Source organism: Neophocaena asiaeorientalis, unplaced genomic scaffold, assembly GCF_003031525.2.
Source record: "Neophocaena asiaeorientalis asiaeorientalis breed wild unplaced genomic scaffold, Neophocaena_asiaeorientalis_V1.1 scaffold149, whole genome shotgun sequence".
NCBI classification, from domain to species: Eukaryota; Metazoa; Chordata; class Mammalia; order Artiodactyla; family Phocoenidae; genus Neophocaena; species Neophocaena asiaeorientalis.
The window spans coordinates 5568778-5595506 of NW_020174442.1; the positions used below are offsets into that span (position 1 = coordinate 5568778).

At 41.8% G+C, this 26729-nt stretch overlaps 1 protein-coding gene across 1 annotated transcript in view; it reads right to left on the bottom strand.

Moving 5' to 3' along the window:
* The window catches only part of PRDM6 (PR/SET domain 6), a 138165-nt gene that overhangs the window by 98633 nt on the left and 12803 nt on the right, over positions 1-26729 (bottom strand). Inside the window, exon 2 of the mRNA XM_024757169.1 lies at positions 1997-2111. Within this exon, the coding sequence (XP_024612937.1) occupies positions 1997-2111 (115 nt within the window). The remainder of the gene's footprint in view (positions 1-1996; positions 2112-26729) is intronic.

Genomic DNA, 26729 nt, shown 5'->3' on the forward strand with positions numbered 1-26729 from the left:
GATAAGCTGGGTCCACTTTGAGGAATGCCGAGCCGCCGGGGTCTCCGGGCTTCAGCATGTCCGACGCTTCAAACTGGGGGCAGAGGGCAAAGAAGAGGGTGCGCGTGAGCCGGACTCAGGGCCTGGTGCGAGAGGGGCGGGGAAGACCGCCGCCAAGACACTGGAACGAGAGTTTTGAGTCCCTGGCTCCGCCAGCGGCAACCCAGTTCGGAGGCTCCCTCCTCCCAATTCGGCTGGGGCGCAAAGTTTACTCTGAAGCCGCAGCGCCGCGCGGGGGGAGCTGTATGCACCGTGCCTTGCCTCCCAGCCCGAGGCGCCCAGCGCCCACCCGGCACTGTTGAAGCCCGGAGAGAGGGCGCTTCCCAGCAGAACTCGGCGGCAGGACGCAGCCCCCACCCTCTGCCGCCGCCCGGAGCCGACCCGAACTGGAGTGGCGCAGCGCCTGAGCCGCGCTGGCCTCCGGCGCCAGGAGGCGGGACAGTCTCGCCCCCCGCCCCCAGCGCAGGACCTCCAGCCTCCTATTGCCCGGGTCCAAGACCTTCAGCCCTAGACAAGCCACGCTTACCTGAAAACTCGGAGCCGCCGGCGGGTGCGTGCGTGCGTGCGTCTTGGTGAGTGTGCGGCAGAGTGTGCGCCCCGGCTACGTTACATGCCCCTGGGCAGCGCGGGAGCAGAGCCCTAGAGATCCGCCCGCCCGGGACCCTCCGGGACCGCAAGCCAGGGATGTAGAGGCCTGCGGAGGGCGTGAGAACAGTTACGCTGAACGCGGGAGTGCGGGCGGACCCGGGCGCCGAAGCCGCGGCGGGCTGCTGCGCTCGGCCGCTGCCGCGTCCCGGCTCCTCCGCTCCACGCTCTGGCAGCCTCCCCGCTGGACACGTGGGTTTTACGACAGCACAAAATACAAGTGTGTGTGTGTGTGTGTGTGTGTGTGTGAGAGAGAGAGAGAAGCAGGCTTTGCGAGCTGGGAGGCGTGAGACCGAGGGTCTCTAAAGGGCGCTGGTCCTGGCGGGACTCAGGCCTGGCCGCGGGGCTGGAAAGGCGGCTGCAATGGAGTCTCACACCGTCCAGCGCTGAGCCAACCCACTCTCGAGTTGTCTTCCTGGGGGGCTGGCTCCTTCTCCCTTTTGACATACAAGGCAAGTATCCAGAGCTACGTCTGGTGGTACAACTGCTCCCGGACACAGACGAGGCTTATTTGCCTTTGGCTGCCCGGGGCTGCCCCGAAGGGTCATGTACAGGTCCCTCTCCCCAAAACCTGGCGTCCGAGGTGTAGGGTGCGAGCGCAGCCCCACACCCACCTTACCTACTCCTGGCGCCTTGGACTGTGGCAGCCCTTCCAGGCGTGGTCTCACATCAAGGAATTAGACACCCGCCCCCAGTTCTTCAAGGCGTTCACAGAAGTCGGTGGGCGGAGGGCACCGACTCGCTGTGTGAAATTGACCGGCTCGGGCGCTTTCCCAACGCCGGAGTTCTGTCCACACCTCAAAGAGAAGAAATAACATTTGTCTTTCCCCAAACAAACCAATTCATTTAGCACCTACCACTCCGAACAATTAATAGCCATTCTTTCCTGATTTCTGCTTGTTTCTTTTTGTCTTCCCACCGCTCATTTCGTCTGAGCCTGGGAAACGCGCTGTTTAGACTTTGTCCGGGTCTTACTCAGGATGCTTCGTGGTGCTGGTTGGAACAGAGCTGGACCGAAAATATTTTGACTGGCGTCGCTGTGACAAGGTCATCAGTCATCCCTGGATAGATTGATAGTACCCAAGTTTAAGGCAAACACCGCGAGGGAAAACCCACGGTGCTTTGGACCCCGAGGCTAACTACGCAGTCTCCTCGGGCTTTGAACAACTCCATGGGAGGACAGGGTGAAGTTCTAGGCCCCTTTCAATTAAGCTGCTCGCAGAGCTGCCGAAGAGTAGCTGTCGGACCACAGAAGAGGCATACTCTCTTTCTCACACTCTTTCTCTGTTCTCCCGGAAAGACAGCACCGAGGCTCGGAGACCGGACACTGCGGCAGCGGCCCCACTGCCTTCTTGGTTTTGCGCAAACCCGCTACTTGCAAGTGCTCGGTCCCCAGAACTGGCCGTCCCGAAGAACTCCTCCCTGAACTGACCCCCAAACACACTTGAAAATCTCAGAATTTTGAGATGCTAGCTGCAGCAACTGCTCCCGAGGCCTCTTGCCGCCCACACTCTGGGAAGCCCGGGAGTTCCCTTCCTAACAAAACTAGCTGACCGTTTGTGAGAGCTTTCGACAGGCCAGGTGCGGGTACAAGCTTCAAGTCCGCCCAGCAACCATGCGGAGAAAGCATTATCATTAACCCCCATATTACAGATGGGGACACTGAGGCTCAGGAAGTTAGGTATGTTGCATGAGGTCACGCTATTAATGAGTGATGGAGGCAGATTCAAACCTGGGTCAGTGAGGCACGAAGTGCATTTTCCTGCCCACCCTAGTCCGGAAGAACTGACGCCAGAGGGGTACAGAGACACATGGCAGGGATTTGGCTCGCTTTGCCAAGGGGAGAAGCAGAACTGTAGCGGAGCCCACCTCTCTCTCTATGCCCGTGTGCGGTCTCCCTGACCCGCCAGGTTCGAGGACCACCGTCCGCCCCCAGCGGCCCCAGGGTACGCGGGTCTGGAGGCGACGGGACCCCAGGGCCCAAAGGCCTTAGGGGACTCGCATGGAGGAGGTGGGTTAACGTTAGAGGGGGCGCTCAGAGGGCCCGGCAGTCCAGGAGGGCACGAAAAGCTCTCAAGGGCAGTGTCGCGGGGGTGTCCGAGCATCCCCAGAGCCTACCTGCAGGCTCACAAGGCGGGGCGGGGCCTTTGCTCCGACCGCGATCTGCAGGAGGCCGGCGGGGCTAGGTTGGGGCAGAGGTCCGCGCAGTCCACGCCGGGGCGCACCGCTGCTGCCTAGGCGGGACAGCCGGCGCCCCAGGCCGCTTTCCCCTCACCCAGCTGATCCCGGACGGCTTGGTCACAACCACACTGCCATGACTCGGAAATTTTCAGAAAGTGAGCCCGCCGACCTGCGCCCCCTCAAATCCGTGCCCCTCCTCTTCATTATTTAGAAGACCAATGAAACAAATCACTTCGACCACTTAGGAAGCGATCCAATCTTTCTAAAAATCCATCGCTCCCAAATCGATGGGTGAATATTTGCTGGGAATTTGTTCCAGAGGAATAAATAAGGAGCGAGAGTGTATTAAAGGCAAACGGGGGGACACGGTGGTGTTTTTCTTCATTGATTAATGACCTCTAAAATAAAACATGTGGGAAGAGGAGCCAGGATCGATAAATTAACTACCCAAATTCATCATTTTCTCGAGCAATTTTTTTTCCCAGAAAATTATCCTTAGGAAGCACTGGACCCTTAGCTCGGAGGGGAAGTGGTGGGTGGGAGTGGGGGGCAGGGCAGAGAGGGAGAGGCCAGAAGGGGCAGGAAAGAAAGAAGAGGCTTCTGGCTGGGAGACTCTCTATCTGATTTCGTTTGACATACATTTTTAAAGTTTGCCTTTCATATTAATTATTTTTTCCTGATGCAGGAGGGGAACAAATGGTCGGTTGTCTTTGACAGGACTCCAATAAAGAATTCAGCAGCTCTCCTCTCTGCCCTCGGCGCTCCCTCTTCTAGGTTTAAGGTCATGGGTGGCTGAGTTAATAATTCATTAATATAGACGTTTATTCAGAAGCGTTCTCTGAGATCCACTCTCCTGATCTCCTCCCAGAGATTTATTTTCCTGGGAAATGGATGGGATGGGACGGGGTGGGGGGGACTGCAGGTGAAAGAAGGGGAGGAGAAAAAGGAAAATGAAAAGGGTGGTTGGACACAGGAAGAATCTTTGTTTAGCCAGATTAGCGGACAGATCCCTCTAGCCTGCCATTAAAAACGTGGCTGAAAACGTGGCAGCCAAAGAGCACAGGGCTCTGCCTCCGGTACTCCTTTCCCTATTTCCGCATCTGTTCATTCACGCTTGTTCTGACAGCTCCACCCCTCCATTCTTTAGGATCGGGGAGAGCCACCTGAGAACTTTGGAATGCAGCAAAAGGGGGAAACCCCTGAAAAAAGACTACCCTACTCCTCATCCCTATGACGTTCCCAGCGGAGGAGCTTTGCCACTTGCCCAGACCTGGGATCTCAAGGAGGCTGCCCTCCTAAAGGGACAAGCAGCTTCTGGTGGCCACTCTATCTCTTCAGAAAGGGGCTGTAGGGGCTTTAAAGCAGAACCAAACCAAACCAGAAATGTCCAGATCCCCATGAAGCTTACACTGTGGGGCAGAGAGACAGAGAGTAAACAATAAACAAGTAATTGTCAGATGGTAGGTAGTAAGTGCTATGGAGAGCAAAGATGAGAGCAGCAGGTGGAGTGTGTTACTATTTTAAATATAGTGGTGAGAGAAGGCTTCTCTCATAAGGTGAAATTTGGGTAGAGACTTAAAGCAAAAGAATGCCAGTTTTGTGCCTGGAGTGGAGACAGTCCCTGCCCTAACCTGTGGCTTAGGGGCGAACACAGTGAAAGGGGCTTCCCCTGAAGAACCCCCAAGGCACTGGGGAAGGCTCCTGTATCTTCAGCCTCTGGACACCCTTGGCTCCCGGTGGTACCTGTTCCCACGTGGTTCCCACAAGATGCTGTGGGCTACTCAATATCCTTTCAAATACATCTGTTCGCTATTTACATCAGCTGAAGTCACCTGTGCTGCTGGTGACTTAAACTTTACACAGTGATCTGTTCCAAACTGTCTGAGCCTCAGGTTCTTCCATGGCCAAACAAAAGGATGGGACTAATGTAGCTTTCTACTCTAAGCTCTTTCTCAAGCAACTACCAAATTCTGCCCTCCCTCTCCACCACCCGTTTTCTACCCCACCTCCCAGACGCCATGAGTCTAAGGCGACTGGTATGTAAAATGTCTTTGAGAAACTGAAAACAAGAAAACCCACACCATTTACTTGAATCACGGCCATCTTCCCATTGATCCTTTTGCATCTTCACTCGTTTGTCCTTACTCAGTTTTAGAAAACAGGGCCAGAAACTTTCGGAAAGCAAGAGCGTGAGAAATAAGAAACAGGTGGGGAAGCCACTTTAGAGCTTAGCCGGGAGAAGTCAGCCCTTCCTCTGATGATGCTTCATGAGCCTCGCTGTTCTTCTGAGGCCTTGGCTGTTTTGTACGTGTAGTCTCCTCAGCTTTCCTCCTGTCACAACAGTACTGGAAAGGCAAGCTCCTCACTTTGCCAAGTCGAAGATGGCCTCTGGGGCCAAGAGACCAAGTTCGGCCTATTTCTGACCACAGTCTCTCAAGCTCCACCAAGATCACCGCAGACAGCACCTGTTCATTGCACTTGAAATGCAGCCCAACCCTCCAGCTCCTCTCACCCTGGTCACCGGACAGCTGTCACTCAAACAATGCTTCTCAGCCACCCCAGGCCTGATTTGGATTTGACCTACTGACCTCGAGGTGAAAGGCTCAACAGTCCATTACAATTCCCCAGGGCCAGTTCATTCTCCCAGAAAAGCCTCTAAATACATCCTTTCTTTTTGCAGGGAAATCAGCTATTATTATTTACAAAGGCCTCGTGCATTTAAAACATACTGGGGCAGTTCAATCCCATAAAGATTTAATGAATAGCCATTGAGTGAAAAACAACTGCTCTTTTTTCTTTTAAGTCTTAATAAGTAAAGGAAAAGAGTAATAATTAGACAAGGGGAACTGGCCCTTCAGAAACTCATATGTTCCCTTCGTTATCTCCATCACATCCACCCTTCCCCCCAAAATTCACTCTTCCATTTTTCCAAGAATCTGTAAGAATAGACAAGCCCAATCGAAGTTACCTACCTACAAATTAACAGCTATACATAATATCTAATGAGCACATAATATCTAATGCAAGTGACTCTTGGTAGGGATCTTTGGGACAATCTCCTTTGAAACTCTTCTAGCAAATGCGACCTGGTTCTAACAGTCTTCCTTTGGTCACCAGTTTGTCGCCTAACTTAGTTGAAGCCTGTAGGCCTTAAGTTATAATCAGGACAAGGCAAGGATATTGCAGTGCATCGGTTTGAAATTAGGAACATATGCTATAGTTGATTCACATCCTGGGGGTTGGTGGGTCCTAGTGCATGTTGAGTTCCCCTGAGTGCTCCATAGTCTCTAAGAGCCAGGATGGCCTACAGGTAGCCTCATAAGTGAGGGAGCCCTGAGGCCTTCCCCGCAAGGCAGCCTGAGGAAACAAGACCCATACTCCCACAGAGGCTCTTACTGGGAATCCTGGAAGCCCGTCTGCCCCTCCAGCCTGCACTCTACTGCCTGGATTGGTGCCTGCCCTTTCCCTCCTCTGAGTTAGTGTGTCAGAGGATGACACAGAGTCTTGTTTTTATTGTATTATTTCTGGTGAGTCTATGTTCTCTGTGTAAGAGCCTCTCAGTTAAAACAACAAGAACAACAACCACCTATTCTGTTTCCTTTTTGGAACCGGAAAACTTGTCTTTAAATCAAAATAAATAAAGACACTATGGAGGTTACTGTGGGGAAACCCAAAAGAATGTAAATTGCAGTGCCCCTGTCCTCAATGATCTTATACTGGGGAAATCTTTCAGAGACTCAGCTTCCCCTCTCTAGTTCCTAGGACCTGGGGCCAGTGGGTGGCATAATATTTCAGAAGAGGAGGCCATCACTTTAGGTGAGGAGATGATCAAGCAGAGCTTCACAAATGAGATGGGCCATAAAATTTTTCTGCATTCAGGCAGGTAGAGAGGAACTAAGAAAAGGCATTCTAGTACAGGGGAGCTGCCTGAGCAAATAAACTGTCTGTACAGATAAACTGGGAGGCCAGGTGACTTTTTCCTCCATTCATGAGAATAACGATTGGCTGGCTGGCTGCCCCGTCTCCAAGGGCCAGAACTCCATTTCCTTGGGGGATCCTGCAGTCATATTCCATAGATTCAGAAAGATGTTTTTATGAGAAGTGTCCTGACCCAATATGCTCAAGTTCAAGTCTGAAATCAACTCACAATTAAGATAACAAAAACAGTTGAGGGGTCCAAGATAAAGCCATCAACACAGCAGAAATTTCACTGGACCATGATTTGGTAAGCTTGACAATGCCATTTCCTGACTCTGGAAGATACAAGCTATGATTCTCTGAACTGCTCTTTTTAAACTGTAAAGAACTATGCAAAAATACATATATAATATACATTTATCATATATATCATATATATATATTTATCATATATATATCATATCATATATATCACATATATATATTTATCATATATATATATAAGAGAGTGATCTAGATCCTTCTGAAGTAAAAACTGTATAGGAAAGTGTTTTAGAATAAGCAGATATGTTTTCCAAGGATCCTTACTATGGTTAATCCCTCTTTAAAAGAAAAAAAAGGAACTACAGAAAAACGACAAGATTCTTGAATCTCAAAGAAAAAACAATCATTTTTTTTTCATTGACAAGACTGCTGGATTCTTAAATAGAACTTTTTTAAAAAGGCTATACATTCTTAGTTCATTTTTATAATACAGCAATTGACAAATGACACTGAAACCTTGATTGGAAAATTAACGTTCAAAAAATTCAGTAATTAACACTTCGGCTTTTTAAAATACTGTTAAGTTTGACTACGTTTCCGACATTTCCTTCTTGTCTGTCTACATTGGTAAGCATTTTTCATTGAAACGTATGTTTAGGCAGACAAGTATTGTATTTGGCAGCAACCTAATAGTTTAAGTATAGATTAAAATTTAATAGTACTTAATAGTTTAAGTACCATTAATACTTAATACTTTAAGTATAGATTTCAAAATCAAATGTTTGCTCTGTATGCAAATGTTTTCAAACAGCAGCATTTCTCACAATTGTTTCCTCAAAATAAATGTTTTGTCTTGGAGCCAGCCAAACATTCCAGAAAACTTCTTCCATATATCCATCACTACTATTCTGCCACCTTCAAGATTTTCTATTGGTCACATTCCCTTACAGATTTCCATGGGTTGCTTTACAAGGCTACCGCCCAAAATGCTTTGTAAGAAAAGGTCAAGCATTTTCAAAATGATTTGTTCTTGGTAAAAATGGATCAGAAGCACGTTCACATTTAGCAATGTTTCATTTCATTTGCGTAGATGCCATTTTATTTGTGATTTGATTATTGGTACCATCTGTCTTCTCATTTCCAGAGTTGTGAAAGTGGGCAACACAGGCCCCTCCACGCCCTTCTCCCTGATAAAAAGGAGAGCGGGTCAAGTTGGTGTGAGTCTCTGAGTGACTGTATATGTGAGTACGAAGAAAGAGAACCACTGTGATTTGTCCCGAGTCTGAGAGGGACGTTAAGAAGAATCAGGGCTGACGTATCTGGCTATATTACTGAGGACTCTTTCAACTTCAGGTGACAGAAATTAAATTAACTGATAACAGCTTTATAAAGGGACAATTCGATGACTTATGAAAAACCAGGTTACGGGATTTCAGCTATAAATGGATTCAGAGGTCCAAACAACCAGATGAAGTCTCAGTCTTTCTCTTCATTTCTTGGTCTGCCTTCCTCTGTTCTAACTTGAATCTCAGGCAGCCATGTGGTTACCCCCAGAAGCTCCAAACTTACCTTATTCTTCTAAACAGCAATCCAAGGGAAAAGATCACTTATTTCCCAATTGTTTCAACAAAAATTCTGGGGTTGAGTCTTAACAGGCTAATTTGAGTCACCCAACTACCCCTGAACTAATCATTGTAATCAAAGAAGTGCAGTATATTGACTGCCCAGGCCTGGACATTGGCCCTGACCAAACCACATAGACTGAAGTTAGGCAGGAATAGCTTTCTGAAGGAAAACCAGGATGCTACTCCTAGAAAAGGGGGAGTGAATGCTGACAAGTCAATAGCAGATGTCCTCTCCACTAGGAAGGTTCTGCCTGCTAACACTTTCAGGTCCCTTTTGGTAAGGAGTATTACCATTGACAAGCCCTAGGCTGCTCATAGCAAATCTCTATTCATTCATTGGACAATGGGCAGCAGTCCTTAGCCTTCCCTACCAAAGCCGCCATGATTGTCTCCTAGGAGCAGAGCCTTAACTAACAATTATGGCTCCAAGAGCAAGTCATTCTGTGACACACAACAGTTGCCTGACTCAGCTCCCATTCGCAACTCTCTTCTCCCTACACACTTTCTAGGATTGATTTAGAAGTAGCCAGTGAAATACAAGTAGAAGTCCTTGAGTGAAACTTCTAAGGAATCTTTTAAGAAGATATAGCTTCAGCTGCCATGCCCTTTAGATTTTTGACTTTTGTCTTTTGCCTCTTCCTATTTCTTCCATCCTGGAACACAAACACAATGAGTGGAGGTAAAAATTATCTTACAATGCTCAAGAAGAAAGCTACAGGCTAAAGACAGAAGAGCCAGAATATAGAAGGAGCCCTTGTGGAATCACTGAGCTACAATCCTAGCCTGGGACTATCTATTCCTAAACTTCTCTTTGAGCAAGACGAAAAACACTTTACACGCAGCCAAATGCAAAAATCAATACACAAACCTCCAAATCATCCATGTAATTCATGATGTGGTTTACCAAAAAGTTTTATTAATTAGCACACCACCTGGTGGCTCCCTATTTTTATTAATTATTCTTGCTAACTAGGTGCTAAGCTCATAGTTTCTATGCTTTAGAAAGATGTATCCTGTCAACATAGGCAGTAGAGTTAGACAGTAGAGTTAGTGGATATAACAATATGCATACCATTTAAATTCAAACCTAGTTCCATACTTAAATTAGCAGCTGTATGACCTTAGATAAGTTACTTAACATTTTTATGCACCCCACAGACCTCATCTGTAAACCCCTAGTGTTATCCTGAGCATTCAGTGTGCTAGTCCTTGAAAAAATAGTTAGAACATAGCACTCTCTATATGTTATATCTTATAACGTACGTTGTCTTTTTAAAATTTTTTTAAGATTTATGTCCACTACATTTTGGTATCATGGAGGTAACTCCAGCTAACACGTATGGCTTGGCAATGGACACACAGCATGTAGACAGAGATGGTTAATTGTTCAGTTCTTTGTCTTCTTGTCTTCCCACTTCCATAGTTTGGAGATGGTTGGCTCCAAGGACAGCTGGCAGTTCCAAAATCATGCCACCAGTCTGCTTATTCAACTCCTGCTAAAAACCAAGGCTAATTATATTTTTACCTCTAAATGTTTTTGAATCACAGCCCTATCTATAGAGACTGCGTGTCAGGACAGTCAGTGCCATCTTTACCATATACCACATCCTTTCTCCTGCAACTTGATTCCAGTCACTTTCAAGATATTTATTCTGATGTTTGGGCTGATCTCTTAAATGCACATTTATTTGCTTTGGCTGAATATATCCTCTCTTTGACTGTAAGAAAAAGCTGGATATGAAATCAATAATTATGATTGAGAACATACATATTTCACACAAAAAGAAATGCCTCAGGAGAAATATATGCCATTTAGAGTCCATAAGAAGTAGGCTAAGTAGCTGGTCACTTTCTTGACCATTAGGACACTCATCTTGGAGTTAACTGGTTAACTTACCACCTCAGACCCACAACCCAAGTACATGCTGTTTGCCAGGAAAAGGACTGGGTTTCAGGATAAAGCTAAATACTTTCAGCTAAAATTTATTGAGCATAGACTGTGTGCCCATTCGTGGACTAAGTGTTTTTCATGTATTATTTCATGTAATGTTCACTTTGATATGAGTTACTTTTTTTTTAATAGATCTTTAATGGAGTATAATTGCTTCATGGTACTGTGTTAGTTTCTGTTGTACAACAAAGTGAATCAGCCATATGCATACACATGTCCCCATATCCCCTCCCTCTTGAGCCTCCCTCTTGAGCCTCCCTCCCATCCTCCCATCCCACCCCTCTAGGTCATCACAAAGCACCGAGCTGATCTCCCTGTGCTATATGGCTGCTTCCCACTAGCTATTTTACATTCTGTAGTGTATATATGTCGATGCTACTCTCACTTCTACCCAGCTTCCCCCTCCCACCCCATGTCCTCAAGTCCATTCTCTATGTCTACATCTTTATTCCTGCCCTGCAACTAGATTCATCAGTACCACTTTTTCTTAGATTCCATATATATGTGTTAGAATACAGTATTTGTTTTTCTCTTTCTGACTTACTTCACTCTGTATGACAGACTCTAGGTCCATCCACCTCACTGCAAATAACTCAATTTCATTTCTTTTTATGGCTGAGTAATATTCCATTGTATATATGTGCCACATCTTCTTTATCCATTCATCTGTCGATGGACATTTAGGTTCCTTCCATGTCCTGGCTATTGTAAATAGTGCTGCAGTGAACATTGTGGTACATGTCTCTTTTTGAATTATGGTTTTCTCAGGGTATATGCCCAGTAGTGGGATTGCTGGGTCATATGGTAGTTCTATTTTTAGTCTTTTAAGGGACCTCCATACTGTTTCCCATAGTGGTTGTATCGATTTACATTCCCACCAACAGTGCAGGAGGATTCCCTTTTCACCACACCCTGTTCAGCATTTATTGTTGCTAGATTTCTTGATAATAGCCATTCTGACCGGTGTGAATCAATACCTCATTGTAGTTTTGATTTGCATTTGTCTAATAATTAGTGATGTCTTGGTGAAATGTCTATTTAGGTCGTCCACCCATTTTTAAATTGGATTATTTGGTTTTTTGATGTTAAGCTCCATGAGCTGTTTGTATATTTTGGAGATTAATGCTTTGTCTGTTGTTTCATTTGCAAATATTTTCTCCCATTCTGAGGGTTGTCTTTTTGTCTTGTTTATGTTTCCTTTGCTGTGCAAAAGCTTTTTCTTTTTCTTTTTTTTTTTCGCGGTACGCGGGCCTCTCACTATTGTGGCCTCTCCCGTTGCAGAGCACAGGCTCCGGAGACGCAGGCTCAGCAGCCATGGCTCACGGGCCTAGCCGCTCCGCAGCACGTGGGATCTTCCCAGACCGGGGCACGAATCCGTGTCCCCTGCATCGGCAGGCGGACTCTCAACCACAGTGCCACCAGGGAAGCCCACATTTAGGTATTTTTGAGTTTATTTTTGTGTGTGGTGTTAGGGAGTGTTCTAATTTCATTCTTTTACATGTAGCTGTCCAGTTTTCCCAGCACCACTTATTGAAGAGGCTGTCCTTTCTCCATTGTATGTTCTTGCCTCCCTTGTCATAAATTAGGTGACCATATGTGGGTGGGTTTATCTCTGGGCATTCTATCCTGTACCATTGATCTACATTTCTGTTTTCCTGCCAGTACCATACTGTCTTGATTACTGTAGCTTTGTGGTATAGTTTGAAGTCAGGAAGACTGACTCCTCCAACTCTTTTTCTTTCTCAAGATTACTTTGGCTATTCGGGGTATTTTATGTTTCCATACAAATTGTAAAATGTTTTGTTCTAATTCTGTGAAGAATGCCATTGGTAGTTTGATAGGGATTGCATTGAATCTGTAGATTGCTTTGGATAGTATAGTCATTTTCACAATATTGATTCTTCCAATCCAGGAACATGGTATATTTCTCCATCTGTTTATGTCATCTTTGATTTCTTTCATCAGTGTTTTATACTTTTCTGAGTACAAGTCTTTCGCCTCATTAGGCAGGTTTATTCCTAGGTATTTTATTCATTTCGTTGTGATGGTAAATGGGATTGGTTCCTTAATTTCTCTTTCTGATTTTTCATTGTTGATGTATAGGAATGCCAGAGATTTCTGTGCATTAATTTTGTATCTTGCAACCTTACCAAATTCATTGATTAGATCTAGCAGTTTTCTGGTGGCATCTTTAGGATTTTCTATGTGTAGTATCATGTCATCTGCAAACAGTGACAGTTTTACTTCTTTTCCAATTTGTATTCCTTTTATTTCTTTTTCTTCTCTGATTGCTGTGGCTAGGACTTCCAAAACTATGTTGAAAAAGAGTGGTGAGAGTAGACATCCTTGTCTTGTTCCTGATCTTAGTGGAAATGCTTTCAGTTTTTCACCATTGAGTATGATGTTTGCTGTGGATTTGTCATATATGGCCTTTATTATGTTGAGGTAGTTTCCCTCTATGCCCATTTTATGGAGAGTTTTTATCATAAATCGGTGTTGAATTTTGTCAGAAGCTTTTTCTGCATCCACTGAGACGACTGTATTGTTTTTATTCCTTAATTTGTTAATGTGGTGTATCAGATTGATTGATTTGCCTATATTGAAGAATCCTTGCATCCCTGGGATAAATCCCACTTGATCATGGTGTATGATCCTTTTAGTGTGTTACTGGAGTCTGTTTGTTAGTATTTTGTTCAGGATTTTTGCATCTATGTTCATCCGTGATATTTGTCTATAAATTTCTTTTTTTGTGATTCTTTTCTGGTTTTGGCATCAGGGTGATGGTGGCTTCATAGAATGAATTTGGGAGTGTTTCTCCCTCTCCAATTTTTGGAAGAGTTTGAGAAGGATCAGTGTTAGCTCTTCTCTAAATGTTCGATAGAATTAACCTGTGAAGCCTTCTGGTCTTGGACTTCTGTTTGTTGGAAGATTTTTAATTATGGTTCCAACTTCATTACTTGTGATGTCTGTTTATATTTTCTAATTCTTCCTGGTTCAGTCTTGGAAAATTGTACCTTTCCAAGAATTTGTCCATTTCTTCATGGCTGTCCATTTTATTGGCATATAGTTGTTTTTAGTAGTCTCTTATAATACTTAGTATTTCTGTGGTGTCAGTTGTGATCTCTCCTTTTTCATTTCTGATATTATTAATTTGCATCCTCTCCCTTTTTTTCTTAATGAGTCTAGCTAAGGGTTTAGCAATTTTGTTTATCTTCTCAAAGAACCAGCTTTTAGTTTTGATATTTGTAGTTGTTATCGTCATTTCTATTTCATTTATTTCTGCTCTGCTTTTTATGATTTCTTTCCTTCTACTGACTTTGGGTTTTCTTTGTTCTTCTTTCTCTAGTTGTTTTAAGTGTAGGGTTAGATTGTTTATTTGAGATTTTTCTTGTTTCTTGACATAAGACTGAAATGCTATAAACTTCCCTCTTGGAACTGCTTTTGCTGCATCCCATAGGTTTTGTGTTGTCATGTTTTTGTTGTCATTTGTTTCATTTGTATTTTTTAATTTCTTCTTTGATTTCTTCAGTGATCTCTTTGTTATTTAGTAGCACACCATTTAGTCTCCGTGCATTTGTGTTTTTTACAGTTTTTTTCCTGTAATTGACTTCCAATCTCAGAGCATTGTGGTCAGAAAAGATGCTTTATACAATTTCAATTTTCTTAAATTTTCCAAGGCTTGCTTTGTGACCCAAGATGTGACCTGTCCTGGAGAATGTTCCATGTGCACTTGAGAAGAAAGTGTATTCTGCCACTTTTGGGTGGAATATTCTATAAATATCAATTAAATCTATCTGGTCTATTGTGTCATTTAAAGCTTGTGTTTCCTTATTTATTTTCTGTTAGGATGATCTGTCCATTGATGTAAGTGGTGTGTTAAAGCCCCCTACTACTATTGTGTTACTGTCAATTTCTCCTTTCATGGTTGTTAGCAGTTGCCTTATGTATTGAGGTGCTCCTATGTTGGTTGCATAAACATTTACAATTGTTATATATTCTTCTTGGATTGATCCTTTGATCATTATGTAGTGTCCTTCTTTGTCTCTTGTAATAGTCTTTATTTTAAAGTCTATTTTATTGGATATGAGTATTGCTACTCCAGCTTTCTTTTGATTTCCATTTGCATGGAATATCTTTTTCCATCCCTTCACCTTCATTCTGTATATGTCCCTAAGTCTGAAATGGGTCTCTTGTAGACAGCATATATATGTGTCTTGTTTTTGTACCCATTCAGCCAGTCTGTGTCTTTTGGTTGGGGCATTTAATCCACTTACATTCAAGGTTATTATTGATATGTATGTTCCTATTACCATTTTCTTAATTGTTTTGGGTTTGTTTTTGTGGGTCTTTTTCTTCTCTTGTGTTTCACAGCTAGAGAACTTTCTTTAGCATTTGTTGTAAAGCTGGTTCAGTGGTGCTGAATTCTCTTAGGTTTTGCTTGTCTGAAAAGCTTTTGATTTCTCTGTCAAACCTGAATGAGATCCTTGCTGGGTAGAGTAATCTTGGCCATAGGTTTTAAGTATATCCTGCCAGTCCCTTCTGGCCTGCAGTGTTTCTGCTGAAAAATTGGCTGATAACATTATGGGGATTCCTTTGTATGTTATTTGCTGTTTTTCCCTTGCTGCTTTTAATATTTTTTCTTTGAATTTAATTTTTGTTAGTTTGATTAATATGTGTCTGGTGTGTTTTTCCTAGGGTTTATCCTGTTTGGACTCTGTGTACTTCCTGGACTTCGGTGACTATTTCCTTTCCCATGTTAGGGAAGTTGTTGACTACAATTTCTTCAAATATTTTCTCACACCCTTTCTTTTTCTCTTCTTCTTCTGGGACCTTTATACTTCGAATGTTGGTGCATTTAGTGTTATCCCAGAAGTCTCTGAGATTGTCTTCAATTCTTTTCATTCTTTTTTCTTTATTCTGCTCCTCAGCAGTTATTTCCACCATTTTGTCTTCTAGCTCACTTGTTCGTTCTTCTGCCTCAGTTATTCTGTTATTGATTCCTTCTAGTGTATTTTTCATTTCAGTTATTGTGTTGTTCATGTCTGTTTATTTGTTTGTTCTTTAGTTCTTCTAGATCTTTGTTAAACATTTCTTATACTTTCTCAATCCATCCCTCCATTCTGTTTCCAAGATTCTGGATCATCTTTACTATCATAACTCTGAATTCTTTTTCAGGTAGATTGCCTATTTCCTCTTCATTTATTTGGTCTGTAGGTTTTTGCTCCTTCATCTGTGACATATTTTCTTCCTTTTTTTTTTTTGATGAGTAGGATTGTGTTCCTGTCTTACTGGTTGTCTGACCTGAGGCTTCCAACACTGGAGTTTGTAGGCTGTTGGGTAGAGCTGGGTCTTGGTGCTGAGATGAGGAACTCCATGAGACCTCACTCCGATGAATATTCCCTGGGGTCTGAGGTTCTCTGTTAGTCCAGTGGTTCCACCATGGAGCTCCCACAGCAGGAGCTTTGGCCCAACCCCCATTGGTTCACTTGGGGGTTCCTCTCGTCTCCTTGGGTGTCAGGGTCCCCCACCAGCAGCCGGTAGGTGCCCTAGTTGTGGGGAAACGCTAAGTTAGTGTCTTCCCTCACTGACCTCTTGACTCGGCCCTGATATGAGTTATTTTTTTAAGGGAAACGTTTAGTGTTTTTTTTATAGTTTTACTACTTAAGAGTGCATCTCTAAATAATATACTTCCTTTCACCTGTTTTTGAACTTGATGAATAGAATTATAATGAATGCTTTCTTTAGAATTTTACTCCTTTGGTCAAAATTATATTTGTAAGTTTTATCCACATTGTTGTATGACACAGCACATCCATTTTTAACGTTGCATATTGTAAGAATATACCTTACTTTATCCATTTTACTGCTGATGAACATTTGAATTGTCTTCATTATTTGGTTATTATGTCCCTATGAACATTCTTGAACCTGTATGCTTTTACATGTATGCATGAGGTTCTGTATGGTACAGACCCATAAGTGAATTTGCTGGGTCACACGGTTTGTATATTTTAAACTTTACTAGAAAGTACCAAACTGTTTTCCAAAATAGTTACATTAATTTGTACTCCCACGATCAAAGGTAGAGAGTTCTTGGCATACCACACTTTATGAACACTTGGGGTTGTTAGTTTTTAAAATGTTTGTCTACCTGGTGGCAATGTTTGACATTTTGATATGAGTTTGCATTTCCCTGATTACTAATGGGTTGAACACCACTGTATATGGTCATTGGCTATTTAGAGTTTCTCTTTTGTGTGGTGTCTATCAATGGCTTTTCCACTATTTTATCTTGGGCTATATTTTTTAGATCTTAATCTGCAGAGGGGTTTTTTTTTTCATCTCATATAGTCTATTTATGAGTTGTTTGTCAATTATATGCATTGCAGATATCTTCTCCTCTTCTGTGACTTATATATTCACTCTCTTTATGGGGTCTTAATTTTAAAATAAAATCTTAATTTTGTGTGAGCAATGTTCAATGTTTAAGAAATCTTCCCCTATCCTGAGGTCATGAAGGTATTCTATTTTTTTCTAAAAATTGTATTTCACTTCCATTTCCAGTCAAAATGGGATAACAGGGAATGGATTTACCCTCCTGTCCAAAAGAACAGAGAAACTGAACAAAATATATAAAACAATCACTGTCAAAATATTAACATCAGGCCATGAAGGACAGTGATTCCCAAGAGGTCAAAAGCAAATGAGATGAACTCTTTGATTGCTTCAGCCTACTGCCGTGAGGCAGCTTCCAGGACACAGCACAAGGATGAGGAAACCACATGAAGACCAGCAGACTCTCTGAATTGAGAAGATAGAGCCAAGATTCTGGGGAGTCCAAGGCAGCTAAAGTTTGCAGAACAGGGGACTCAAGAGAGAGCTAAATAGAGAAAGAACTCCAGAGAAAGAACTCCCTAGAGTTTTCAGCACAGTGCTGCTCAGTATATGCGTGTGAATCACCCCCATTTCTCCTCCCCCGAGGAAATCAATGATTCTAGTTTCTTACATACCCTTTCAGAGCTATTCCACACATATATATCCCCCCCCTTTCCTCAAGTGTTATATGATATGCACTGTTATGCACCTTAGTTTTTTTAACTTAAAATATAGCTTAGAGATGCTCCATATCTGTAAATAAAGAGCTTTCTCAATTTTTAAAACAACTTTATTATCTAATCATTAATTTAAGCAGTTCTTTATTGTTGCCTACTTAAAATGTTTCAACTCTTATGTCATTATACATAATGGTGCAATTTCATACATATATCCTTTTGCAAATTCTAGTGAATATTCAGTGATATGCTGGGGCAGGCTCATCTGGGCTTGCAAGAGCCAATTATTAAAATTTCAGGAATTTGAAGAGCTGATTGACGTCAGGAGAATAGCTTGAAATTGACCATGGTGGAAGTATTCACACCATTAAAACTGGCAAAGTCTACAAGTAAAAGGACCCCATTTCCTTTTGGCTGGGGCGGAGATGGGGGCAGAGGGTTGGTCAGCTTCCACTGAATTCATTTCGAATAGTGGAATTGCTGGATCAAAGGGTATGTGCATTTGCAATCTTGATATATATAGCCAAATTGCCCTTCAAACATTTTTACTAGCAACGTATTCCTAGAATCTCATCAACAGTGTTATCAAAATTATTGATTTTTGCCAATTTGATGGGTGTAATTGGTTTCTCAATGAGGTTGTAATATATCACTTATTGTTGAAAATTAACATCTTTTTGAGTTTTAATTTTTTTTAATAAAAAATCTCTATTCATATCCTTTGCCTATTTTCCAATTCAGATTGTGGGTTTTTGGGTTTTGTTTTACAAAGCCTCCTATTATTTTAAGGAGATTAGCCCTATTCTGGGATATGAGTTGTTCCTATCTTTGCTCCAGAATATTATGTGCTATTTAAATTTGTTATGGTAGTTTTTGTAATGCAGATTAATCTAAATGATTTACATAACTAAATTAATCAACATTTTCTCTTATGGCTTTTTTTTTATAACTGCTTTATTGAAAAATAATTTACAAATCATGAAATTCATCTTTTTACAGTGAACAATTCAACAGTCCATAGTATATTCACAGAGTTGTGCAACAATCATCACTATCTAATTCCAGAACATCTTCATCACCCCAAAAGAAACCCATTCTTTTTGGTATGGATTTCTTGTTGTGGTTTTGATTTGCATTTCCCAGACAGCTTATGATGTTAAGAAACTTTTTATGACTTTATGGGACACTTGTATATCTTCTTTGGAGATATGGCTTTTGAAGTCCTTTGCCCATTTTCAATTTAGGTTATTTATGTTTTTACTGTTGCATTCTAAGAATTCTTTGTGTATTCTGGATACAAGTCCCTATCAGATACATAGTGTACAAATATTTTCTCTCATGCTGTGGGCTGGCTTTTCAATCTCTTGATGGTGACCTTTGAAGCACAAAAGTTGGTAACTTTGATGAGGTCCAATTTATCAATTTATTATTTTGTCACTGGGCTTTTGGTGTCCTTTTGCGATCAAGGTCACAAAGATTTACTCTCATTTTTTTCTTCTAAGAGTTTTCTAGTTAGCTCTTACATTTAAGTCTCTGATCTATTTTGAATTATTCTGTATTTGATGTGAGGTAGGGGGGTCCAACTTAATTATTTTGTATGTAGAAATCCAGTTTCTGAGCACTATATGTTGAAAAGACTATTCTTTCACCATTGAATGGTCTTGGCATCCTTGTGGAAAATCAACTGACCATAAATGTTTATTTCTGTACTCTCAGTTTTATTCCACTGAATTATATACCTATCCTTATGCTTGTATTACACTGTCTTAATTACTGCAGCTGTGTTTTAAGTTTTGAAGTAAGGAAGTGTGAGTCTTCAAACTTTGCTATTCTTTTTTTTTTTTTTTGCGGTACGCGGGCCTCTCACTGCTGTGGCCTCTCCCGTTGCGGAGCACAGGCTCCGGACGCGCAGGCTCAGCAGCCATCCCAGCCGCTCCGCGGCATGTGGGATCCTCCCGGACCGGGGCATGAACCCGTGTCCCCTGCATCAGCAGGCGGACTCTCAACCACTGCGCCACCAGGGAAGCCCAAACTTTGCTATTCTTTTTCAAGATTTTTATTTTCTTTGCTATTCTGGGCCTCTTGAATTTCCATATGTGTTTTAAGATCAGCTTGTCAAATCCTGCAAAAAAGCCACCTGAAATTTTGATAAGGACTGCATCGAATCTGTAGATCAATTTAGGAAATATTGTAATTTAACAATATTACGTCATCCGATGTAGGAACATGAGATCTTTTGCCATTTATTTGTCTTTAATTTTTTTCAACGTCTTATAGTTTTCAGTTACAAGTCTTGCACTTCTTTTGTTAAATTTATTTCTAAGTATTTTATTCTTTTTGGTGTAATTACAAGTGGAGTTGTTTTCTTAATTTCACTTTTGCATTATTCATTGCTGTGTTGATTTTTTATGTTGATCTGGTATCCTGCCACCTTGCTGAGCTTAGTTAATTCTAATAGTTTTTTTTTTATTATTAGCTCTAATAGTTATTATGATTCCTTAGGATTTTTTTTTTTTTTTTGCGGTACGCAGGCCTCCCACTGTTGTGGCCTCTCCCATTGCGGAGCACAGGCTCCGGATGTGCAGGCTCAGTGGCCATGGCTCATGGGCCCAGCCGCTCCACGGCATGTGGGATCTTCCCGGACTGGGGCACGAACCCGTGTCCCCTGCATTGGCAGGTGGACTCTCAACCACTGCACCACCAGGGAAGCCCTCCTTAGGATTTTTTATACTAGATCATGTCATCTGCTAATAGAGATGTTTTACTTCTTACCTTCCAGTCTGGATGCCTTATCTTTCTCTTGTCTAGCTGACTTGGCTAGAACTCCAGTACAATATTGAATAGAAGCAGTGAGAGTGAACATCCTTGACTTTTTTCTGATTTTAGGGGGAAAGCAATCAGTCTTTCACTAGGTTAGCTGTGAATTTTTCATAGATGACCTTTATCAGTTAGATTAAGCTCCTTTCTTTTCCAAGTTTCTCAGGTTTTGTTTGATTGTTTGTTTGTTTACCATGAAAAGGTATTGGATTTTGTCAATTCTTTTTCTGGTTCATTGAGATGAACATGCAATTTTGTTCTTTCTTCTATTAATACAGTGTGTTACATTGATTTTAGATGTTAAACCAATCTTAACAGTGTGATAAATCCAGATTTGTCATGGTGATAATCCTTTTCACATATGGCTGAATTTTGTTTGCTAGTATTTTGTTGAGGATTTTACATCTATATTCTAAAGGGATATTCATTTGTAGTTTTCTTTTCTTGTAATGTCTGTCAAATTTTGATATCAGTGAAGAAGTATTCCTCCTATTTTTGGAAGAGTCTGTAATGGATTAATATTATTTCTTCTTTGAATGTTTGACAGAATTCATCAGTAAAGCTATCTGGGCCTGGGATTATTTGTGGGAAGTTTTAAAATTACCAATTCAACCTTTTCACTTGTTATAGGTCTATTGAGATTTTCTGTTGCTTCTCAAGTCAGTTTTGGTAGTTTGTGTCTTTCTAGGAATTGTCCAGTTTCATCTAGTTAATGCAATTTTTGGGCATATAGTTGTACACAGTATTCTCTTCTAATCCTTTTTATTCCTATGAGATCTGTAGTGGTGCTCTTATGGTTTTTGCATTGTAAAAGCCTTCCTTACTCTGAGAGTACTAAAAATTCTCCCATTTTTTTCTTTTAGTATTTTTATGTTTTCATTTCCCACATTTAAATATTTAGTACATCTAGAATTTATTTTGGTACAAATTATATGGTGGGGATATAATTTTATTTTTCTTCACATAGCTATGTAGTCATCCTAACACCATTTACCAAATAATCAAATGTGGGCTTTATCATATCCTGAATCCTTGATTTATTTTTGTCCATTGCTAGGCTTTACATTCTGTTCCACATTCATGTCTGACTTGTCATATCATGTTGTCTTAGCTATCATAGCTTTATAACAAATTTTCACATCTGGCAAGGCTCATTATTCTTCCTTTGAAAAATTATCCTAGCTATATTTGCTTATATATACATAGTTTCCCTACATGAACTATAAAGTTAGCTTTTGAAATTTTACTAAGTTCCAGTTAATCCTTAAATTAAGATACTTGAATTGACACCTTTATGATATTGAAACAACCTATCCAAGAACATGGTATGCCTTTCTAATTCTTCATGTCTTTTTCTGTGTCCTTAAGTGTTTTAAAGTTTTCTTTAGGTGCATCTTGCATAAATTTTGCTTGGTTTATCTTGAAGAGTTTTAGCTTTCTTCTTACTATTGCAAATGGGGTTTTTGTTAAATTATATCTTCTATCTAGGTGGTTTTTACATATGAATATGACTAAATTTTATATTTCATTTTATAACAAGTTGATAGACTGAATTCTCTTATTATTTGCAGTAGTTTTTCTATTGCTTCTCTTATTGTTTTCCAGGTGTAGAATCACAGTATCTACAAATAATTATTTTACCTCCTGATTTTCAATGTTTCACATTTGTAATTTCTTTCTCATATGTAGTTATGTTGTTTAATATCACCAGAATATTGTTAAATAATGATGCTAACATTTTATATGGAGAGGTATTAGAAGTGTAATGGTTAAGAACATGAACTCTGAAGTCTGGATGACAAGGTTGGAATCCAATCTATATAACTTGTTAAATGTATAAACACAATGGGCATCCACTTTTTTCATTTCAAAAATTGGGTTGACAATAACCTATCTGATAAGGTTGTTTTGAGGATTATATGAACAATATATATAAAGTGCTTACATAGTAAGTGCTATATAAGTGTTTATTATTGCATTATTATATCTGTATATAGTAAGTATGTTCTTGTTTAAAATTGTCTGTGGGAATTTGGATGTGTAACTGGTGCTAAATGTTTAAGAGAAACATAATTGGTTAAATACATGAATTATTGGGACATTAATCAAAAAACAAATAAAAGTGATTGTCTTCAACTTCATGTAAAATTACTGGAGTTATAAATAAAATCCTCCCTCTTTGCCCTGAGCCACATCCTTAGCCCCTCCTACAGTTTAGTCATATGAGCCAGTACATACTCCTTTCTAAATGAGCCACTGCACACAAGGCTTTCTCTCACTGGTAAACCCTGTTTGATTCAAGTTTACCCATGTAAATGTATATCAGAAAGTTCTTCAGCGTATCACACAAGGTTAGGAAAATTAGACATTAACCCTCCTTGCTCTTTTTTCCTGTCCCCTTCCCATTGCCTATCAAGGAGGTCATCTTTATCAGGGTTCACCTCCACCCTGCACTCCCAGGCACACCAACTGACTATTGGGTAATAGTGAAATCCTAAACTATTTTAAGTTTGTTGCAACAGCATCACATTTATATTCAAGAGTGCCAATGGCTCTCAGACCTGTACTGAATAAAGTCCAAATGTGCTGTTTCTTTCATTCAAATTCTTTCATCAGTCTGGCCCTGATCTAATTTGACATTCACCTCCTATAACTCCAGACATGGCCCCTTTTCTCTGGCCAGAGTGGTCTCTCCACTCTCCCCCATAAGCACCACTGTCATTTATGACTTTCTGCCTTAGCTTATTCTGTGTTTTCTGCTGTGAGTTTCCTTCTCCTTATTTCATACCTGCCAAATGCCCTTATTTTAGGGTCCTGCTCAAGTCCTACTTTATCCAGGTAGCCTCCACTGCTCATACTCACCTTCCCAAGAACTCCCCCAGCTCTTACTGTCTGGGTCATATTTTTGGTACTGATACTCTGAACTGCAATGTATTGTACTAAACTCTAAAATATGTGCTAGATTCGTCTCTCAAATAAGACAATAACTTTCTGGAGAATAGGGATATACTTGCTCAGTACCTGATATGCTGCAAGGCACATAGAGGCTCTCATCAAATACGGTTAAATCGGGACTTCCCTGGGGGTCCAGTGGTAAAGAATCTGCCTTCCAATGAGGGGACACGGGTTCGATCCCTGGTTGGGGAACTAAGATCCCACATGCTGCGGGGCAACTATGCCCGTGTGCTACAACAAAAAAACCCACAACGAAGATCCAGCATGTCGCAACTAAGACCTGACATGGCAAAAAATAAATAAATAAAATTTAAAAATACTAAAACAATTTTTAAAAAATACTGTTGAATCATTGTCAAATGAGTGCCTTAGTGAGTGAATGAACGAATGAACAAGGGTACACATAAATACATGTACAAGTGAATGAAGGAATTATCCCCAAGGCCCCACCATGTGGAGGCTTGTCAGAGACAAAACCAGAAAGGTCAAAGCCAGCAAGTGACTCATGATGTCCAAAGCCCATGGCAGGGGTAGAAGATGGGGCTGGAACACCTGGAGAGAGAGTTTGAGTCCAGCTCCTTTCCCTGTGTCAGGAGAGTGCTGTCTGGTGCCCTAGGCATACAGAGCTCACTCTCTATTATAATGCCAGGCAAGAGTAAGTACAAACTGAATTATTTCCCCATTAGTATCTGTTTATACTCCTATATCCTTCCTGAAGAAGAGGGTCTTTGTCTGAGATTCCCACATGGCCCTCACACAGCCCTCTGGACTCGATGAACTATACCTTCGTAAACAGTTCTTCCAATGAAGGAAGGAAAATTAAGGGATTCCTTCCTTCAAATAGAATGACCGATAAAATGATCACATCTTCCCTCTGGTCTAATAATTCCCATTAAGACCTCATAAGCACAGCAAGAAGTGTGCGGTCCATTTTCTTTTTAATAGGGAATGCCAGCACACGTCTGTGGACTGGCAGAATGCACTCATATCTCACACCAGAGTGACGCCACGACATTCTAAACGAAGTCCGTTGAGTGTAATAATGGTGTGGAGAAATCTAAGTATAAAACATTATGTGATCTAATCAACCCAGAGGAAAGAAGCAGAAACTTGACCAGTCCTAGCAAAGACCCAAATAATCTGAAAGAACAAATGAATTTTAACTCTGTGGCTTTCATGAATTCCACATGAAATATAGAGTTTGGAATTAACATAAGCTCCGTCAGCTCCTGGAACAATGGGATAAATTTTCATTTATTAAACACACCAAATTCACAGATTTCTGAGTCAAAACTGAGCAAATATACACACTCAGGAGAGAAACCCTGGACAGTTGAATGTTATGGTACTGGGGTGGAGTGAGGAATATGGTAGGCCAGGGTAGATGGAGGTCTAATGAGGAAAGAAAAAAGTGGGGACAAAGAACAGAGAAATCCTCTCACTTCTCTGAAAGAACAGCATGCCAGGGTGTGGAAATTAAGTTAGGGGCCTTCTGGGAAACTTCATTGTATCTGCCATTTCAATCGCAGAAGTAGATGTACTTAAGAAGTAGATGTAACATAGAGGTGTTATCATCTGAAACCAGTACACTGGCCACTGCTAATTTGACCAGGAATGGAAGACTGACGCCATCACAACTATTTATACGTGACTAAGGTAGTCTCATCACAGTCTCTGCCCAGAGGCACATTCTGCGTTAGAGGGGGATTGACTGACCAATCAGATCATTTCTCTTGGGTAGTGTGAATTTCAAATAGAATCTTGGGTCTCCAAGAGCAGGTCCTTTGGAAGAAGAGAGAAAGAAGCTAAGTCCTTCCACAGCAGCAAAGTAGAGAAGTGAGGAATAGAAAGATGCCAGATGTTGAAGGAACAATGTGATCCCTTCTCTAAAGTTGGGTTGTTTCTTGAAGGACAGCACAGTTTTAGTGGGGTTGGGCTCTTTACAGCATTCTGAGTGAGTTTCCTTCTTTTACAGCTGAAGTACCAACACACATATTCAGAATTATTCCCTGCCTGGGGTCTCTGGGGTGCACAGAGGCCGTTTGAGCATTTCTTGCGCTTATTTTGCCTTCAGATGAAAAGATGCAGCCCCACCAACTAAAGAGTGTGTCCTGTTGGGCATCTAAGTTCCTTGGACAAAAGAGTAAGAGTGTCTGATCCCAGGGAGCAGTGGCTGGCACATAGTAGGTCTTCAACAGATGTTTGTTCAATGAACAAGTGTTGGATAAATAAACTTCCCTATAATCCCTCTCTCTTTCTCTCTATTAGGGTCAGGAAAATGTAACTCAGTCCTGCTGTCTTGCTAGATGTTGAGCTGTGAAAGGTAAGTCTGCAAGCAGGGCAGACAGAAGATGTGTCTCAGAGAAGCTGCTGAGTTCCACCCCGGACAGGTCAGTTGTCTGAGGTTTTTAAATGTCCTGCACAGATCCAGACACAGAGATCTGGGGTCAGGTTTGGGGGAAAGGCCAGGTTGGGCTGGACAAGCTTCCTCCTTTTCCTCTCTTCCCTCTCTCCACTTCCCTCTTACCCTTGCCCCCTCTCCTTCTTCTTCTAACATTCTTGCTCTTGAGCTAAGAAAAGGAAGCTTGATCTCATCAAAGACAAAGTCACATCTACTCTCCTTTCCATCAGATACCTTACAACCCTTCTTTTTAAATTCTGGAAATAAGACTTTCCTTGGGAAATCCTAAATGCCTGCTGAAGTCTTTGAAAGACCTCATCCCCTTCTCTCCTCCTTGTCACCTGTCCTCTGGCCACACCGGCCTCTTCACTGTTCTTCAAACAGGCATGCTCTCAAATCAGGGCCTTGGTACTTCCTCTTGCCCCTGCCTGGAATGCTTTTTCCCCTAGATAGCCTCATGGTACAACCCTTCTTCCCTTTCAGGCCTTTATGAAAATGTCACCTTCGCAGTGAGGCCTGCCTTGATCTCTTCCTTCCTTGCTCCATTTTTCTCCATGGGGTGTATCTTCATTTTGGATAGAGTGTGTTTAATTTATTTATCTTGCTTAGTGTCTGTCTCCCATAATTGAATGTAAGCTTCTTTAGGGCCAGAATCTCTACCTGTTTTGTTTCCTATTCTTACCCAGCGCCAAGAACAGTTCCTGCTCTCAAGAAACACTTGTTGAATTTTGAATGGATGTGCAACGTTGTGAGGTGCAGGCGTCCCAGAGCTTCATCTCCCATTATGCCCTGCCATGTCCCCAGTGAGCAACTCTGAACTCAGGCACCACTCAGCCCACCACCAGGTGGGAACAGTAGGGTGCCACTGGGTAATCACAGGA